The sequence below is a fragment of the Hesperophylax consimilis genome, chromosome 21 (assembly GCF_061612785.1).
Source record: "Hesperophylax consimilis isolate HC1 chromosome 21, BYU_Hcon_1.0, whole genome shotgun sequence".
NCBI lineage: Eukaryota > Metazoa > Arthropoda > Insecta > Trichoptera > Limnephilidae > Hesperophylax > Hesperophylax consimilis.
The window spans coordinates 849,343-862,604 of NC_142856.1; the positions used below are offsets into that span (position 1 = coordinate 849,343).

A 13,262-nucleotide genomic window follows, 5' to 3' on the forward strand; every position below is an offset into this window, starting at 1 on the left:
TTTTTTATGAAAAATGAATAGGTAATGTATTGTTTTTAAAACTTCATCAGCAATTATTTAACGTTACCAGCGCCCTTCACAAAAACGGCGCTATATAAACTAACCAATTATTATTATTTTGACCTGGTCGGGTTGCTGGAAAGCCATTTGATAAATTTTTGTAAAATAACTTTGTAAAATATATTCTGTGACATCATAAAACATTTGGTTTAATTTTAATTTTTTTTTTTTCTATTCAAAGCTTGCAATAAAATCACGTCGTTTTAATGACAGACAATTCAACACCATTTTTTAAATTGGTGATGAATTGTCTGATGTTAAAACAAAACGATTTTTTATTATTTCAAATAAAATGGTGTTCTTTTAACATCAGACAATTCAACACGATTTTTCTTCCTAAAATTTAAAAAGTTAATATAATAGAAATAATAGGAACGAGATGATTACCTTAGCTCAACCTTATGAGATGGAGCCGCCGAATGAACTTTGATTAAACAGTTTCACCCTCATGGATTATATGATTCTGATACATTTATAGTCCTGTTCCCTTGACAACAGGAACTTCTTACTTAAAAATCTGCCAGCCCCTGCCCTTGCTCAACAAAACGAAACACCTTACTTAGTGACACAATCCGACAAAATCATTTTTTCTAAAAAAAAACTATTCAAATTTAACTATTAAAAAATTTACATTTTATATTCGAACCAAATTAAATATAATAAATACACATTTTTTTTCCATAAAACTTGCAAAATTTGTTATTTTAGTCATGTTTGTAAATTCTTAGACTCCTTCCATCCGCTGGTTGTTTCAGAAATAGATTTTTTTCGAAAACGATGGTGAATTAATTTATAGTTTATTAATACATATTAAAAACGAGCATCTTTTTCCGTGTGTGAATTAATTTATCTCATTAAAATTAAGATAGATAATGTACCTCACTTCCAAGCCATAAATAATATTTTTAAAAAAAATTATCATGCGTATTGCCACACTGGGTCTGCGCACGCGCACCTTATCATGACGCTTATTTTCTTCTGTGAGTTGGTACCTCACATTATTTGATGCAAATTTAGTTGAGTTTGGAAATTCGCTTCGAAAGCATTAACGATGGCTGTTGCTTACAAGTTGAACGATTTAGTTTGGTAGGTTTCCTTCTAAAACTTTCAAAGACTATTATATTTGTTGTTGTGAACAGATTACCTACCATCTTGAATAGTGTAATTAATTAATTGTGTTTTTTTACAGGGCGAAAATGAAGGGATTCAGCCCGTGGCCAGGCCGGGTGAGAGACGAAACCGTTATTTATATTGTCAAATAATCACTTCGGACGACTTGCGTCACAAATTCGTTGTTAAAATTTAGTTTTGTCGCCAGTTTAAATAGTTTATTTACGTTTGTGCAACATTTTGAAGTTTCGAATATTTTGCCTTTTTTGAACAATATAGCGCGGGAAACCATAATTTTCAAGTTTCCGAGGGCGTAGTCAAACCACTTTCTCGATTGTTGACTAATTAAAATAACAATAATTGTTCATTCAAATATAACAGAGAGTTTGTGTAAAGTTTTGTTAGCTTATCCGTCAAAATAACAAAACATAACCTAAAATATATTGTGTTCTATCGGAGTTTTGAAATATTATTTTTGTAGGTGGCTCAGCCAACCAGTGACATGAAGCACCCCTCGAAGAAGAATGTCCCCGTTCAGTGCATTTACTTCTTTGGATCTAACAACTAGTAAGTCACCATAATTCTATCTTTTCCAAAATTCAGGTTTTGTATTTTTTTATTTGAATACTCAACTCAAATCTTTGACTTCTCTGACTGATCATTCTTTCTGAAATTCTTGTATTGTGTGCAAATGTTCTTTTATCTCTGTGCTGCTGCACGATTCTCTGATTTTATTAGTTTTGTAACAAAATAATACATTGTTCTGTATTTTTGTGAAATCCTTTTATTATATGAATTTCAAGACTAACGTTATGTTTTGAAAAATTGAATATTTGCCATTGAAGAATTAATACGTTCCATAGAATACTGGGTAAAAAGGCAGCACATAATGTATGAAAAAATGGGTGATAGGTTACATTGTATAGAAATCAATCTAAAATGCAAAAAAATACATTGTGCATTACATGAACACAGGACTTGAGTTTTTAAATGCGTCAGACAATAAACAAATACATTTTCGCATGTTTGGTATGAAATAAAATCTCAATTGGATTCTGTTTTAACTTAATTCTAATTCCGGATACATACGGTATCCGGTACCCTTTCGCATTGTGGACCTTGTTATTTCAAAAGTGGCTAACAAAATATCAAAATAGCCTTGATTGTTTACATGATTACCATACAAGAGACGCAACTGTCCAAAGCTAGTGAAACTATGGCATCAACAGAATTAGATAGTGTAATTCCCTCACCATCCTATATTCTCTCCCATTTACCTATTTGTTAGTTTTAAGACATAATAAAAGTCCTATATTTTATCTAAGAAACTTTAGCATAAGCAACAGATTGTTTCTTTCAAAATACAATAAAAATAATGACAAACTCTTCTTTTATATACTATGGATGAAAGTGCTATGGCGTTCCTGTCCGTCCCAGGCATTCTCTGTCCATCTTTTGTTTCATTATTCTGATAATGTGCCCCATTGTCCTATTGAGGTTGTCCCTGTTCTGAGCTACTTCAGCGGCCGTCGTCCATTGCCAATCTCACACATCCGATTTCCCCTACTATTTCTGGGGTGGCATCTTACTTATTTTTTCTAATATTGTTATAAAACCCACTAATCAGCCAGAGCAGTTTTTAAGCAGGTTAATTTAACAACAATTACATCCCAAAAAGTTATTTCCTTTTTTTCGTCAACTAAAGGGTTATAAATGATTTGGAGTCAGGTCTACGCTTAAACGTATTTTGAAAGACAATAAGCAGCCAATTGTAGCATGCAGCGACAGATGTTTTTAATTTTGACCTAAAAACTTTGAACTCGATTTGCTCAAAATCAAAAATTCACCAGTTTCCCGTTTGTACCTCTAGTTTCTGGACACCTTGAATAATGAAACATTTAATTGTTGTGTAACAAATAGAATTAAAAGAATAATTATTATACTTGAACTACCCATAGACAATGATACTCAAATAGTCATTTCTTTTGAAATTGCAATCATCATCATTCTTCATTCACTCCTGCCGATCTCCTATTGCCGTCCAGTTCCTTTGCCCAGGATTGCTCCACACTCCCTCCACCTGTTAGACCTCCTAGAAAGAAGCCTTTGGTTGTTGGCTGTCTTTCATCCTTGCTATTTGTCTTTCCTAGCCGAACTGTCTTATTTTATGAATGTTATTGGCAGGGCTTCGAGCAATTGGTATGGCTCGTTATAAATCATGGTTTTACTACACATACGCCTCATTCATTTTTCCTCTGCTAGTTCCTAGTTACACTGCCATACGTCAGGGTTGATATTGGCACTCTATTTTGGACTGCTACCTTCGCTCCTTTGGAAAACTTTTTGCTAGCAACTCCTGCATTCATCTTTCTTTCCAGTCTCCTTGTTAGCCTTTCCATCCCTCGTAAACATACTCCTAGGATAAATAAAATATAATCAAACTCCTAAATAGATAAAACAACCGGCAACAGACAAGTTTCTTTCATCTCTCGTGATTGCAGCAACACCCAAGCTGAGGCACCATCGCCCGGGAGATCTCTCGTAATCTTCAGTTCTTTATCAGTTGAGGCTATAGATAATAGAAACAAATGGAGATATGGCATGAAAGCATGCGGACTGTCACCAAGCTACGGCCAAACTGCACGGGCTATCAGTGCGGTGGGGCCAGTGAAATGCATGAGTTTGGTGTGCAGGTAGAAACGGGAGTCGGGTGCCGCTGCGCAAAGATGCGATTTGCAGTGTAGTACTAGTATATTCATGGCCCATTTCCCTTACGGTTGAGACATTCCTTAAAAATAAATAATCTGACCAAATGTCCCATTTTGTTTACTTAGCGGCTGGATTGAGGAGAGCAACCTGAAGCCCTTCCATGAGTTCAGGGAGCAGCTTATTAAGTCCTGCAAGACGGCAGCCTTCAAGGAAGCCATCACCCAGATTGATGCATACATCGAGGATCCTGAGGTAATTATCACATTCAACAATGAATTCAACAGTACTATTTAGTGTGAGGTGGGAAACTTGGTTCTAGAACAGTTCTTCAATGATTATTTGATTAATACTATTATGGCGGAGTAATGTCTTCACTTGGATGATGGTTTAGTATAGAAAGAGCTGAATGAGATAATGCTACTCTACACCTATTGCCATGGTGCGTTACTGTAATGCTTTTGCCTTTTGTTTAATGTTATTTTACATTTGCTGTGATATTGGGAAATATCGTGATTTATAGATATTAAATGGAAAACACATATTTGCGAACTTGTCAAAAGAATTAGGAAATATTTTTATAAGACTTAGAAATATTCTTAGACTAAAAAAAGTGTACTATGCAATTGTTCAATCTACATTACAATATGGTATTATTGGATGTGGAGGAACATAAGCAAATACAATAGTTTAAAGATTGATAATTAAGGTAATCTTGAAAAAACCATCTAAATTTTCTACCAAAATTCTCTTCTCAATATTCAATGTACCCACAGTAGACAAAATGTATAAAAAATATTGGAAAAGCAATGAAATAACTTACGATTCAATATATCAGCAAGATATCAGAATAATATTAAAATACCAAACACATTGAAAATACCTATCTCTGAATAACTTCCTTTAACAACCTTTCTTTAAATCTAACAATTATCGAAAATATCCATGAATTTCAGCTAAAATTGAAACATTATCTTAGACTACTCTAGAGTAATATATACTATTTTAAAAATCTGTAATTGATAAATCTTGCAGTCAGGAGCACTCCTGTCCCGGTGCCACTAGTACAAGGGAGGACTGTATTTTTAAGGGTTCCATGATAACTCAACACAGTGACAATTCAACACACTTTTAAAAAGTGATATAAAGTCATTAGAAACGATGAATTTTTTTTTTTAACCTAACCTAATTAACCCAGTTAATAAAGTTTTTGTTTCATTACTTTCCATGACTTTATATGACTTTTTAAAGATGTGATGAATTATCATTGTGATGATTTATCCGGTCACCATTTTTAAGACTTGGAATGCAGAGTGGTAAATATTCTCTGTATCGCCCTGGTGAAGGACCACCATTCAGAATCGAAACATTGCTTGAAATGGCTTTAGCCGTGTTTGGTGACCAAATTCATGTACTTCCCAACCTTTCTCTTCCCCATCTCCTTCCTCTCCCCTTCTTCTTCCCCACACTCCTTTCAGCTTCACAATGTACACCAAATAGGGATGCCATAGTCTCGCTGGATCCAGACAATAGGGAGCAATCGGGACTTGTGCAGCATTCAGACTGCAAAAGGAGGTTGAAACTTATTCAGCCGACATACACAGCAACCTAGATCCATTGTAGGAATGTAGGAGAAACCAGGGATTATGCAATAGATTAATTATTGTTATTGTGTCATCGTTGGATATGCTTTGCCGAGTCTTTTAAGGAGTTGAAGAATAAAGCCGTGTCTTGAAGACACATGTGATCTAGGAGGGAGGAAACACACAAGCCAGCAAGTTGAGCACCAAAAAGACCCGTTATCGTGGTGCAAAAGATGTTGGAACACTTGGTCTGGAGTGTCTCCCGAAGGGATCAATGACTCTAGTTCATCGGAGCGGCTTCTATTTAAATGCCCGTATAGCAGACAACATTCCCACCTGTTATTCTTGTTCTGTCTTGTATATTATATTTCTAATAAACATGTATCTTCTTCTCCAGAAATTCTCCAACGACGACTTGCCTGAGAATTCAGACGAGCAGTTTGACAAGCTGAAAGAAGGAGTCTCTGATGACGAGAAGCCAACTCCCAAAGCTACTCCTGCAAAAGCAAAGAAGGTATAATATTTTATCGACACTCATAGATAATAGAAACAAGGGAGATGGGCTATGAACCATTATTAATATGAAACCAAACATACAAAAGTGTCATACAGAAACATTGCTCACTCATACTACTCCAAATCGCATCAACGCACAACGGCGCCCTACCTTTGTGTCTGTCCGCAACTTAGCGATAATTAGTATGCTTCCTTGCCATATCTTCTTTTGTTTCTATTGTCTATAGTGACATCTCACAAGAAATCCCATGTCTGTACACAGTTTTATTTTATTATAAAAGAAACCCTTTCATTTCTATTACAGACCTTTTCACCAAGCTTATAACTTGTTGATAATTTATTTGGTTACCCGCTGAGTATCGAACTCTGCCTGTCTGACTGCTAGCCAAGTACCTACCCACCAGACTATAAACCACCTCTATATACGGTAGAGGAGACGATACATTGATATCTGGGGTCAACAAAACACTGGACTATTTTTTATAGCTTGATTTTAGTTAGATTATAATGAGCTTGGGTGGCTTTATTAGCAAGCGGTAAGCGGTGATTCTGGACCTCGACCTTGGGCTTGCAATCGTATTTATCAATCCCTGCATTGTGGACGGCTTTATTGTTACCAGTGCCGTCTATGAGTAACCTTTTAAAACTTCTATCTAGGATATCGCAGTTTTCAAGTTTTTTGGGGCTTTATGTTTTTAATGTTAATTCTGTCGGGAGCTATTGTGACAAAGGGAAGGAGATGGGGAAGGGCAAGAATTGGGCGTAGAGAAGTGGTGGTCACCTAATTCAATTCATTGATCATTCGCACTTTTGAAGAACCTCCTAGCCCCATATGCACAACTTTTTATTTATTCTTGATATAAATTAGTGTGTATCATGATGGTGATGTATGAATATGATCTGACCCCTTCTTAAACACATCGTAGTATGGTAAGCGCTCACGCGTAAAATGCAGCGTTAATCGCATAATCTGGACAGGCTCTTTACATTGACGAATGCCGGCGGACGGCGAACAGTCTACAGTCTACTGAATGAACTTGAAACTACCGTAGCGCGGCGCATCTCATCGCCTCACTAAGAAGTCAACCTACACTAAAATCGCAGAGCCCCTACCAACCGCCCTACTATAACGTGTCAAATGCAGGGACTGCGCAATATGACGCACATGTCATATTTAAATGTTGACTGTATTCTACCCAAAAAGTACATGTGTGTGTAATAAATCAAGGGAAGACTCGTTTGTGTTATTGTCGAAAAATGCAGTGGCTTTTAGTAAAAATCATAAATGTATCAATCGAGCTCTTAACTAAATTCCATTTACTGAGACACGTTTTGCATGAACTAGAAATGGGAATTTGTCCCAATTAAACGGAATGGTGTCTCAGATAAATCAGTATTATTTTCATTTATTGTTTTGGTGTTTAATTCGTAGAACTCCATTTAATTTTTTAAATTAATTTAAAATAAAACAAATTTAATAATGTTATAATAATTATTAAGTTCTGCAAGTATTTCTGTTATTTTTACAGTTTTTAATGTGACAGCTGTTTCGGCTTTTGAGGCCATTATCAAACTGTGGATATGTCCAAACGGCGACGACTTATTTATATGATTTTATTTATCCCCACCCATTTAAATTTCTATAATAGTCAAAAATGATTAATTAAGAATTGGAATAACCAAAATATTTGGTAATCCAGCAGTGTTTTGCATTTATGAATTAAAATGCGACCATATAGACTGTGATGCCGTTTATATTGGACAGACTGGGAGAGCCTTTTCAACTAGATTCAAAGAACATATGCGTTGCTATAAAAATAATAAAATTGATTCAAAATTCGCAGCTCACCTCTTGGAGAAAAACCACGTCCCGCTTGACAACAACGAGCCTAAACCTTTACACATAGAAAGAAAGGGTTTTAGATTAAATTTACTAGAACAATTAGAGATAAATAAAAGAACTAATGATCCAAACATAACCCTAATTAATAATCAAACAAAAATGATCAATTCTCCCCTACTTAATATTTTCAAAAAACCCAAACAATATAATTCTGTAGCATAATCACCCACATACCAACAATTAAGAAAACCCTTAGGTCATTACTTTTAACAGGTGTGCAAACACTGCTGGATTACCAAATATTTTGGTTATTCCAATTCTTAATGAATCATTTTTGACCATTATAGAAATTTAAATGGGTGGGGATAAATAAAATCATATAAATAAGTCGTCGCCGTGTGGACATATCCACAGTTTGATAATGGCCTCAAAAGCCGAAACAGCTGTCACATTAAAAACTGTAAAAATAACAGAAATACTTGCAGAACTTAATAATTATTATAACATTATTAAATTTGATTTATTTTAAATTTATTTAAAAAAAAAAAAAAAGGTATTATTTTCTTTTCCTTTAGTTTTTTCCCAATTAACCGGCTGTCCCGATAAACCGATGTACTAAGAGCACCATTCAGAATTGAAATGGCTTTGACTTTATACCCCAATTGGGGATGCCATAGTCTCACTGGCTCCAGACGGTCGGGAGCAGTTTGGACTCTTGTGCTCTTTCACATAAACAAAATACATATTAGAAATTATATTATACCACGTATTTTAATTCATTTATAATTATATGTTTTAATTAATATGTAATTATATATTTTAATGTTTTTTTTTCTTAATTATTTTTTGTAATTATAATTTAACTTAATTAATTTAGGCTCTTATTAAAGTACAACTTTTGACTATTATCAATTAATTTTTACAATTATTAATTAATTAATTTTGACAGTAATTAATAATTTATTTTTAATAGTTTTGAATATTATGAATTTATTTTATTAATTAGTTTAAGTATCACAATTTTTTTAATTTAATAATTATTGTTGACTCTTACTAATTAATTGTTGTTTTGTGCTAATTGCAATGCAATTGTTTTAGGCCCTACACACCATCCCACTTTCAAAAGCAGACTTATTATTATTCCCTTGTAAGACTATCGGAGTAATAATAATTCCATCGGCGGTTCCACGTGTTGGCTTCTGCAAGTCGGATTGTATTCGATTGTAGTCTTTCAACGTTGTAATGATTTTGAATGATGTATTTAAAACAATTTAAATACTGACAAAATGTAGTTTTTTTGTCAGTATTTTACTTTAGAAGTTATTGCTACTTTCATTTGAAAGAAAATTAGATCTCATAACTTCATTTAAAAATACACTTTTTCTTAACTGTACAAAAAAACTATTTTGTTTTAAAAAATTTACACAAATTTTAAAATGTACCTTCAAAACTTACTTAGAAAAAACAATTTTAAAGTTCGTTCTAGATAGGTAGGAATCCATGAAATACAATGTATTTTCAAAAATATACGTTATGACAGGGTTAACAGAAATGATGCTTAGGAATGTCCAATAGTAATAGTAATAAATGGTCAATTTTATACATGGCGTCCAGAGGTAAAGTGCACTAACTTCGGGGTGGTAGATGTGAAAAATATAAATAACTTTTCTAATTGGTCAACTTTAGACGGCTTTTTGTTTGAATGACAAGACTCGTCCACAACATGAATATATTTTGTTAATATTTAACCACTTAATGCTTTTGAACGAGTCACGCCCCCGCGCTAAATGCGTTTCAATTTCTGCTAGTCCGAGAGATGCTCGCCGGTTTCGACTCGAAGTGTTCTATTTTTAGCACGATTAAGGCTTGTCAAAAGTTAGCGATGTATTTTACACAGTTTGAATTTGCCTCAGAGATGGGTCGTGTTTTTGAGCTGCTTATTTCGTTTTTACTATATCGTTCACATTTTCGTGTATGTATGAATGCATCGTTTTAATTTTTTTTTAACACTTTTTAATATAAAAAACAAACACACACACACACTTACTACTAAACCTTAAGTAAGACAAGTTTGGGTAAAATAATGATAAGTGTTCTTCAAATGAAATATTAATTTATTTATGAATGTAAAAAAATATATTTGTGAAAAGTGTGTACACAGCTTTAGATTATCAATTTACCAGAAAATACATTTTTATACCCGCGTAGGTTTGAAGTATTTCAATGGGAAACAAGCGTCATTGATACTTACGGCAATGCTGCATAGCCGGGAGACATTCAATTGACACCGTTAACATTCGCCACTCTTAACCCTATTAGCTCCGCATAAAGAGCATAATATTGTTCGCTCTAACACCTTTTTTTTCCTATGCAAAAAATATAGTTATACTACTATAGTTATTTTTATTCAATTTAATTTTTATTATTATTGGGCGTCAAAGAGTTATTTTTTAACAGCAAGGCAAAAGATTGTTCTACTTATAATAAAATTCATTTGCTGTGTAATGTAAATGAATACAAAAATAACATCAAATAAAATGTATGCCAGGGCAAGCAAGACCGCCGAAACAGGAGCTGTTATTATATTTGGAATATTTGTGGCGGAAATAAGGAGTGTAACCTACCAGAAAAATATTAACCCATAAGGAAGATCCCTATAAAACATTTTTTATAAAAATCTTTTATATTGACAGGAAAAAAATCACAAAGTTCATGTTAATTTGAATTAACCCTGGGGGTCAAAGGGTTGATTGAACTCAACATCTCGACTGTGGATCATCAATATGCCGGCTTTTATCTTTTCTCCCGCCTTCAATGTGGAACAGCTTTCGCAAAGGAGAACTAGGCCTCACGGAAGAGAAAGCTCACGGTCTCCTGTGTAGAGATAATATAAAATAATGATTAGCGAATTTCGGCAATCCGTGATTCATTTTAATAAATACACTCAAACTTGGCTATAACGAGCACGAGGGGACTGTAAATTTTCTCCTTATAGCCATTACTGGTTATATCCAAAATACGTTTTTTGAAAGTCATATATACCCTACCTACCACCCCTATCAATATATTCGCAATTTTCAAAATACAAGTAAGTACATAATATTACATATTAAAAAAATTAAATAGAAAAATATTTTACTTTATTTAATTTTTTATCAACCAAATTTATAATCCATATTTTTTTTAAAGATTACCTTTCATGCTTCTCAATTTTTTCCTCAAAACAATCAACGGATTATAACTATCATCACCTGGTTCAAGGCTTCCATGAAAAATATCACTAAATTGTCTCATTGTCATTAGCTTGTGCGTATCGTACCAGTTGTAAAATCTCACTTGTCATAAACAACGTGTGGGATTTTTGTGGTTTTCGGCTGTAAATTTAACATGTCACAAACCAGTGATGCATAACCCGCTGACCAATTCTTGCGGTACACATGTCAATTTCATATGGTCAACTTGATTATAGAGAAAAATCAAAATGTTTGGGTTAATTTACGCTGCATGTCCTAAATGGAACTAATTTTGAAGAACAGGTTTGCATAATACCAAATTTTTAAAAACTAACAGATATCCTAAATCTTGAATTTCGGGTTCGAAAAAAAATAGACTTGTAGGTCGCGGACTGTTTGAAAAATAGACAAAGCGGCCCCTCTGCTGAAAAAGTTCTGCATCGCTATCAAAATTTACCCCGTGCAAGGATGTAGGTATTCATAACTAGGTACCTTCATAAACATATTTATTGGTTTTCAAAACCAAATTGACGATGAGTTGTAATACAAAAGAAGACGTAAAAAGGGAAAAAATTTGCAAAGCTCAAATTCCACATGACTTTCGCAGATTTTATGACAATTTTACACAGTGCCTGATAGATAGCAATGTTTCACATTGTAGACAATCTTACATGGGTAGTGCCATAAAGATATGAATCCGTCCCTAACGGGAAAGGAAATTCCCGCCAACCGCCGTTGTGCACACCGGGCAGCTAACCAGCGCGCCATAATAATATCTTTATTTAATAAATTTGCAACTATAAACATGTAAATAGATAGAATACATAACAATTAGATAAAGTTGAGGATTTTCATAACCTACCTCACTAGGCTAGTAAGGCTAGCCTGTGTTGAGGAAGTCATTTTAACACAATGTTTGCGGGGGGTTTTTTAATCAATCTACGCCGTAAAGCGGGCAATTTTTATCACTTTCGCGCGCAAAATTCCGTTTCATGTAAAATAGCTATAACTTCTGAACTATTGATCAAATTTAAATAAAATTTTCAGTATTTTACCTTATTCGAAATCTTTTATTATGATCTTTTCACAAATTTTTATATTTTTGAAGAAACATTTATGATATATAAGTTTAAATTTAAAAAATTTGAAAAAACTGCACTTTTGTCGTATTGTCGATTTAGTCATTTTATGCACATTCAACATAGTATATATATTTTTTAAAATACATACCACTAAACACTAATATTGTTTGAAAATATGAAATCGTTGGAAACAATTCTCTTTATGTAAAGGTACATCATTGAATTTACACATGTACCGGGTTTCGCTAAGTATTTTGTGTACCGCGCACACACGACATCGCTTTCGCAGATTCTTATTTTTACCAGGGCCTTCAATCTTTTCCAGTATATGTTTTCGCATATCCATCGATAGTCTTCCTAGAGGATCAGATTATAAAGATTTTTTTCGGATATCAAATGTTGATGGTGTTGGTTCCGGGTCTTGACTTTTATCTGACGAAATCTGATCAGTCACCCAGTGCTCTGCGATTTCCTTAAAAAATTGTTTATATTTTATTTTCCTTTCTTTTACGGAGTTGTACACAACAAATGAGTTGAATAATGCACAATTTATTATATACATCGCTAGACTTTTTGTCCATTTAGTGGTTTTTCGTAAAATAGAATAATACGAAAGATATTGGTCTGCTCGGTCAACGCCTTTCATATATTTATTGTAATCGATTATCATTACCGTAGTCCATTTTTATAGGGTATTTTTTATGAAAAAATATCCCTTTATTATGTAACAAATAACTTTTCGGGCACGGCACACAAATACTTTGTACGAAATTTTTAAAGCGGAATGTAGTTTAGCTAGTAATAAGTAGGCTAGTAATCAGCAGAAATGCGAATGCTTAGATGGACGGCAGGAGTATCATTAAAAGATAAAATTAAAAGCTCACGCATTCGTGGTAGCCTGGGTGTCACTGACATAAACAGTAAGCTAGAGGAACGACAGTTAAGATGGTATGGGCACATAAGACGGAGACCACCAGACCACACAGTGAAGCAGGCAATGTCTATAGAGCTTCAAAGACAGTCATCCAGAGGTAGACCAAAGAACTCCTGGATGACCCAATGCTCCAAAATCCTACAAAGAAACGGCCTAGATGAAAGCGACACTCAGAACCGAAGAAGCTATAACCTG

The 13,262-nt window shown here is 33.9% G+C and overlaps 1 protein-coding gene across 1 annotated transcript in view; it reads left to right on the forward strand.

Moving 5' to 3' along the window:
- Positions 1-1,090: 1,090 nt before the first annotated feature.
- Ndf (Nucleosome-destabilizing factor) overlaps positions 1,091-13,262 on the forward strand; it is a 138,579-nt gene continuing 126,407 nt past the window's right edge. Inside the window, exons 1-5 of the mRNA XM_089644530.1 lie at positions 1,091-1,146; positions 1,250-1,286; positions 1,652-1,737; positions 4,005-4,131; positions 5,857-5,973. Coding sequence (XP_089500656.1) covers positions 1,112-1,146; positions 1,250-1,286; positions 1,652-1,737; positions 4,005-4,131; positions 5,857-5,973 — 402 coding nt within the window. The 5' untranslated portion in view covers positions 1,091-1,111. The remainder of the gene's footprint in view (positions 1,147-1,249; positions 1,287-1,651; positions 1,738-4,004; positions 4,132-5,856; positions 5,974-13,262) is intronic.